This window comes from Carya illinoinensis, chromosome 12 (assembly GCF_018687715.1).
Source record: "Carya illinoinensis cultivar Pawnee chromosome 12, C.illinoinensisPawnee_v1, whole genome shotgun sequence".
In the NCBI taxonomy this organism is placed as follows: Eukaryota; Viridiplantae; Streptophyta; class Magnoliopsida; order Fagales; family Juglandaceae; genus Carya; species Carya illinoinensis.
This window is the reverse complement of record NC_056763.1, coordinates 19,969,935-19,977,498: the sequence shown is the minus strand read 5'-3', so window position 1 is coordinate 19,977,498 and position 7,564 is coordinate 19,969,935. Positions and strand designations below refer to the sequence as shown.

The following is a 7,564-nucleotide window of genomic DNA, read 5'->3' as shown; positions in this document are numbered from 1 at the left end:
TGTATAAGGACCTGTCTATCTTGATTTCAACTTTCATGAAAATAGTTTGAGTCGTGAATTGAAGAGTAAAACTAGTTGTCCTGGAGCAAACTCTCACCTAAGAATCTGTTTGTCATGCCACTTCTTTGTCCTTTCTTTATAGATTTTTGCATTTTCATATGCATCATTCCGGAACTCTTCTATCTCATTCAATTGAAGAAGTCGCTTTTCACCTGCTGCCTTCAAATCAAAGTTAAACTTTTTTACAGCCCAATAAGCTCTATGCTCCAACTCCACGAGTAGATGACATGCATTTCTAAACACTAATCGGTATGGAGACATCCCGATAGATGTTTTAAAGGCTGTACGGTATGCCCACAAAGCATCATCAAGCTTTTTCGTCCAATCATTTCTATTGGTTTTGACCGTCTTTTCAAGGATGTTTTTGATTTCTCTATTTGAAATTTCAGCTTGGCCATTAGTTTGAGGATGGTAAGCAAGTACTATCTTGTGCTTTACATCATATTTAGAAAGAAGATTTTCAAACAACTTGTTGCAAAAGTGAGTCCCTTCATCACTAATAATAGCTCGTGGAGTGCCAAATCTTGTGAATATATGCTTGTGTAGAAATTTGAGCACTACCTTTGCATCATTTGTTGTTGTAGCAATTGCTTCCACCCATTTTAACACATAGTCAAGTGCTAATAAGATATAAACAAAATCAAAAGAAGGAGGAAAATGTCCCATAAAATCTATTCCCCAAACATCAAACAACTCAACTTCTAAGATACTTTTTAGTGGTAACTCATGACGCCTTGAAATATTTCCCATACGTTGGCACCGGTCACAAGTTTTCACCAAAGTGTAACTATCACGAAAAATAGAAAGCCAAAAGAACCCACTTTGAAGTACCTTAGCTGCTGTACGGGTGGCTCCAAAGTGTCCTCCATATGATGATGAATGGCAATGATGGAGGATGTCTTGCATCTCTTCTTCTGGCACACATCTTCTAATGATTTGATCAGGGCATCTTTTGAACAACAAATGATCATCCCAAAGATAATAATTCACATCATGCAAAAGGTTCTTATGTTAATGGTAAGTAAGATCAGGTGGTAAAACTTTACAAGTTAGGTAGTTAACAATATCAGCATATCACGAAAGCTTGATCTCACATGCAAACAACTGCTCATCAGGGAATGCCTCTTAGACCACTGAATCTGTTTTTTCTTCCTCTTGCTCTAACCGAGAAAGATGGTCAGCCACTAAATTTTTACTTCCTTTCTTGTCTCGAATCTCCAAATCAAATTTTTGAAAAAGTAGGATCCAATGAATTAGCCTAGGCTTAGCATCCTTCTTGCCAAACAAATAGCGAAGTGTTGCATGATCAGTGAACACTATCACCTTTGTACCAATGAGGTAAGACCAAAATTTATCACAAGCAAACACCACAGCAAGGATCTCCTTCTCAGTTGTCGTATAATTCAATTGAGCTTCATTCAATGTCCGGCTTACATAATAGATGGCTCTAAACAGCTTGTCTCGCCTTTGCCCCAACACTGCTCCAATTGCAAGGTCACTTGTATCGCACATAACTTCAAAAGGTTGACTCCAATCAGGTACAATCACAATTGGTGCTAAAATTAGTTTCTCCTTGAGTGCATTAAAGGCCTGCAAACAAACAACATCAAAGTCAAATGCAGAATTTTTCTCAAGAAGATTACATAAAGGTTTAGAGAGTTTAGAAAAATCCTTGATAAATCTTCTATAAAATCCTGCATGTCCCAAAAAACTTCTGATTCCCTTCACATTCTTTGGAGCTTTGGAGGTGGTAGTTTCTCTATGGTTACAATTTTGGCTCGATCCACCTCAATTCCTTTAGATGACACTCTATGGCCAAGCACGATCCCTTCTTGAACCATGAAATGACACTTCTTCCAGTTCAGGACTAGATTTTTATCTTCACATCTCTGCAAAATAAGAGCTAAGTTATACAAACAATGATCAAAAGATGTACCAAAAACTTAAAAATCATCCATGAAAACTTCCATTATATCTTCCACCATACCAAAAAAGATAGCCATCATGCAACGTTGAAATGTCGCAGGGGCGTTGCACAATCCAAAGGGCATCCTCCTAAAAGCAAACGTTCCATAGGGGCATGTGAATGTAATTTTCTCTTGATCTTCAGGAGCTATAGCAATCTGATTAGGCAAAACCTTATAACCGGTCGGGCTGCTTTTCAATTAATAACAGCCCTCCAATTATGGTGCGGCACGTGTCCAATGAGCTCAGTTTGTGATGGATCCGTTTACACCAAATCATTTCTTCAGACCCTTTGAACCCAGACGACTTCTTCTTCCTCGGCCACACACCCCTCTCGCTGAACAGCTTGCAAATCCCCGGTACGAATTTCTGCTTCCTCAGCCACACACCGGCCACCTGAGAACACTGGTCACCTGAGAAGTCGCGGGTCACCTCCTCCTCTCCATCGAAGTTGTTCATCATCGGAGACACGGGTCACCTCCTCTTCATCGAAGTGGGTCTTCTCTGGCGCGGGTCTCCTCCTCTTCATCGAAGTGGGTCACGTTCTTTTTCAGCTAATTTGATCATCATCCCTTTTCCTGGTCAGTCCGAAATCCTCTCTCTCAAATTCTTACCATTTGCTTGATGATTTACTTCGAAAATTTTTACAGAACAGAATCTTCACGTCGGTATTTGGGATTCTTTCTTTGTAGAATTTGCTTGATTATTGGGGAGTGTTGCACTATTTATCCCAATGAAATTACTCTGTTGTGTTTGGTTGTAAAGAGGAATATAATGGATTTACTAGTTATTGGAATGACAGTGGCATTTGTAGGCACACGAGCTGTTTGATGAAAGGCTCAGTAGAGCTGTAGCTCTTTTGTTCGTATATATTTTTGCATTTTTGTAAAACAATTTGCTTAAAACTTTATTTTATTTTAGTTTTTTACTTCTTAGGTGATTAGAGATTCTACAAAGATTGGACACTTAAGATGCAATGGCATATGACCTATGAACTGGAAAGGAGGAAATCATTTTCTTTCTCTTCCTGGTTTAACTTTTTTAGTATTACCAAATGACCTAGTATTTTGAGTTTTCTTCATTCTTGATTGTAACACCATGCTTGCAACAAGAGACGTAAGGTTACAAGTGCATTAATTGCTTCACCTTCATTTTTGGTAGATGCTTCACCATCACATAATCTTCCTTCAGCTTAGGACCATATTCTGGTGAGAATGATAACTTTGAAACCTCCAGAAATAATAGTTAACCTGCAGCACATCATAAACCATTGTCAAAGACTAGTAAATAATTAACATCGTACAGGTAAAAGATGTACAAGAATTAAATTCATAACAATGTACCAGCTGAGAATTATTGACGACTGTGACCAACTATGAGCCAACAAATCCCCTGCAGGTATTGACTGCATAATTGCCTAAGCCCCTTATTTTTTTTACAAATAAAATTCTATCAATATCAATAGGCATAGCCAAGTACAAGAAATGTATACAAGAGAAAACATTTATTACTGGTATTGCCGAACATAATCCTTCTGTTTCACAATCTTGGCACATTTTTATGAACTCATAATGCTATATTTTCATGCATACCAGATCCCTACTTGTATTACTAAAATTGCACAAAAAAGAAAGGGTGATTTATGTATTTAAAATTTGAAAGTCATCAACTTGGTATAAGAACTAGAAGTAGTTTATTTGTCAAAACTAGAAATTTAATATTCTTTTCTCAACATTTAAAAGTGCACGGTTGTTTTTATAGGTTCCAGCAAATGACAAGTTCAAGTACCAATACCGGTTCAAGTTCGTGGACTTCAAGAGAGAAAGACAAAGCAAGTGTGGACAGGCCACTTTGCTATTGTGGCATTCCATCAAAACTCAAAATCTCTGGAAAGAGTAATAGTTTTGGCAGAAGATTTTACAATTGCCCAAACTATAAGATCAATAAACAATGTGGATTTTTTGAATGGATTGATCTTGAAAATGAACAAAATTCATGCTGCAAGATGACGTTGGAGTTAGCTCAACGAAGGAATGAAAGGTTATTTCATGAACATGTAACGAAGGAACAAGCCAAATATAAAGCATTGGAGAAGAAGTATAATGCTACCTTGAAAGTCTTGTTGACATCGTGGTTGCTTTTTATTGCGATTTATGCTGTAATTTTTATGTATCCCAAAAACCAAAGTGTATGTTGGGCAGTGCCTCGACTCATGTAAGCTATTTTAGCTTTGGATAACTGATTGTAATGAACATGTGATGTAATTAGTATGGTTTTATGAATTTAATGAACACGTGCGTTTCTTTATTGTTTTGGAATGTCTTGCAATGGAATGAATATTTAATAGACAGGTGTTAAAGTGATGTTTTACAGGGTATGGGCAAAAGTACAAAATTATGGACAAACTTTTGCAATAACTACAGCAAAGTATAAAATTATACTACCTGTTGCCTCTTGCAAAGTATAACTACAGCAAATTACCTCTTGCCATTAAATATTCAAAACAACATAAGTTCAAAAAAACTATACAAAAAAAAAAAAACTATAAAACTGAAAAAAAAAACTTTCAAACCAGAAAAAAAAAAAAACACATCTTTCCCAAGAAAAAAACTATAAAACCGAAAAAAAAAAACTTTCAAACCAGAAAAAAAAAAAAAAAAAAAGAAACACATCTTTCCCAGGAAAAAATCCTATAAAACCAGGAAAAAAACTATAAAGTCAGAAAAAAAAAAAAAAAACTCATAGGACAAAGAAAACCTATAAAACCAGGAAAAAAAACACATCTTTCCCAGGAAAAAAAAACTATAAAACCGAAAAAAATACTCTGGAACTAGAGAAAAAAAACTATAAAACCAGAAAAAACAACACATCTGACAGAAACAGATCTTAAAACCAGAAAATTTGAAATACATGCCACAACTATTGGCTCCAAATACAAAAGTTCAAGCATCTTCCTTCCATAATACATAAGTTCAAAACACATGGCTCCAAATACATAAGTTCAAAACACATGGCTCCAAATACATAAGTTCAAGCCAACCACTCCAGAATACATAAGTTCAAAACACTTGGCTCCAAATACATTAGTTCAAGCCAACCACTGAATAGAATCTGTAGCGAAGGTTATCCACAAAATCTTCATCCTTGCTTTTTCCACAAGCACATCACAACAGACCTGTCACATTAAGTTTAACCAAAAAATTACATTAAGTTTAATGTATCCAAATATAAGCAACTATAATATCACAATACCTCATAACACAGACATACATAAGCAAATCTCGTTTAAGCATCCAAGTTTGGGCAATCGACCTCAGGTGTATGTGCAATATCCCTACATATTGAACACAAATACCATAAACAACAACAAATACCATAAAGTTTAAAAACGAAAAAACCATGAAGACTAAAAACCTACAATACCTCATTGAAGGACAGTTATTCCTAGCATGTCCTTCCATTTTACAAATGCCACAACGCCTTTTCTTTGTTGGTTGCATCTCTTTTGGATTTTTTGCTCTCACAGATTTTGGGCGCCCTTTGGTGGGCGCCCTTTGGTTGGCACCCGTGGAGGGTCCTGTAGCGTCTGTGAAAAATTGCTGACTATTTGACTTCTTACAACATTTTTAGAATTAATTGACTCTCCTCCACCTAGACCTGTTGCCTCTTCAATATCGACATGGACCAGGTCCATCAACTCTAACTCTTTTGTGACCTTCTCTAAGGCAAGGGAGAGGTGGTTGAGTTTTCTTGGTGACTTGGAGGCAAGTTCTGCAACGTCGTAAAATTGCATTATCAGCTTGCTTTTTATCATTGCTGGATTATCTGGTGCCATTACATGCCCTTCAGGAACAGGTATTTCAAGAATAGGTCAACTCTTAGCCTTCACAGTCCATCTTTCTAGAACATAATGCTATGACAAACTATCTAATTTAAATTTCTTGCCGAATACACATAGGATATGCCTACAGAGAATTCCCACAAACTCAAACATATGGCATGTACATGTCGCATTTTCTTGACCACTCTCCAATGTCACATAATAGATAGGGGTTTCCTTACCCTGAAGTGTCACCCCATATGTCTTGCTTTCACAATCACTTCGACATTTGGTTGACTTGTATTGTTGGCTATTGAAAAGTTCCTCTTGAAATACCATAAAAGATTTCCTTGTGTAAACTATGGTGGCCTCTTCTTCAATTTTGTAACCCGTTTTCAATATTGCCCGTGTAGATTTTGTTCGCACATCCTTTTCTTTTTCTTTAAAGTAACGTGCATCTAATGCTTTCTCATATTGATACACAAAGTCACTCACCATCGTGCTTGAACGAACATAATCCTTAAAAAACTTGTTCATGCTTTCACTCCTTTGAGTTGTTGACATGCCTGCACAAAATGTTGAATGCAAGTAAGCCGAAACCCACTTCTCACGTCGGTTATAAAGACCTTGCAGCCAAGCATTATCTCCTAATGCATACTTCACTAATATAAAACTCCATGCCTGTTCAAATTCCTTAATTGTAATTGTTTCATGAATACAATGACGGAAATCTTTACCAAACTCTGGAAATCTATTATACACATGAGCCAAGTGTTCAGAAAATTTTTGTAAAATATGCCACAAGCACAACCTATGAGTTGTATTTGGGAGTACCTCTACAATGGCTTTCGCCATAGCTTTGTCATCATCAGTAATTATGGTTGAAGGGGCACGCCCAAGCATTGCCTCTTGCCATGTTCTCAATAACCAAACATAGGATTCAGCTGTTTCGTTTACTAACAAAGCACAACCAAACATGATGGTTTGGTGATGATGGTTAACTCCAGAAAATGGCACAAATGGCATCTTATACAAATTTGTCAAATATGTAACATCGAATGTGACAACATCCCCAAAATATTGGTACGCCGCCCTTGATCTCGCATCTGCCCAAAAACAACTTCCCATACACCCATTCTCATCAACCTGCATGGAGTACACAAATCCAGGCTCTTTGCATTGTCGATCAAGAAAATACGTATATAACCTTTGAGCATCTCCCTCTTCAAACAATTTTTTTCTTTTGTTTCCTAAATAATTTTCCACATCTTTCCCAATGCAACCAATATTAAAGTCACCCCCTGATTCTTTACTCAACACCGACATTATCTTCCTAGTCGGTACACCAGACTCATTTAAAGTCATAATGAGTTTTTTTTTTGCACACGTGTGACTCCCCTATGTCCACGGAGAAAACTAGTACTTCTCGGTGTAAGTAGACCATGATTATGTTCCATCACAAACTTACATACTATCCACTTTTCACTCTCTTTTTTTATCCCCATTATTGCTTTACATCCAATCTTTGTTTCTGCAGTTTCCAGAATTGTTCTTTCTACATGTTTGCTCCTTTCCCGTCGAAATCCTTCTCTTGAGCAAACATAGTCTACTGCAATAAGTTTTTTCTCCTCTTTCGACAATCGGGTATGATTGGTACGAATGGCAAAACCATTTCTTCTTACATACGCTTTATAAAATGCTTGGGCATCTTCTACGTCA

At 36.8% G+C, this 7,564-nt stretch overlaps 1 protein-coding gene across 1 annotated transcript in view; it reads right to left on the bottom strand.

The window, feature by feature from the left end:
* Window positions 1-5,113: 5,113 nt before the first annotated feature.
* Window positions 5,114-7,564, bottom strand: part of LOC122289318 (protein FAR1-RELATED SEQUENCE 5-like) — a 12,002-nt gene continuing 9,551 nt past the window's right edge. Inside the window, exons 2-6 of the mRNA XM_043096302.1 lie at window positions 7,318-7,564; window positions 5,995-6,991; window positions 5,550-5,868; window positions 5,338-5,359; window positions 5,114-5,200 (exon numbers count right to left, since the gene is read on the bottom strand). The exon at window positions 7,318-7,564 is cut by the window's right edge and continues 219 nt beyond it. Of these exons, the coding sequence (XP_042952236.1) occupies window positions 5,114-5,200; window positions 5,338-5,359; window positions 5,550-5,868; window positions 5,995-6,991; window positions 7,318-7,564 (1,672 nt within the window). The remainder of the gene's footprint in view (window positions 5,201-5,337; window positions 5,360-5,549; window positions 5,869-5,994; window positions 6,992-7,317) is intronic.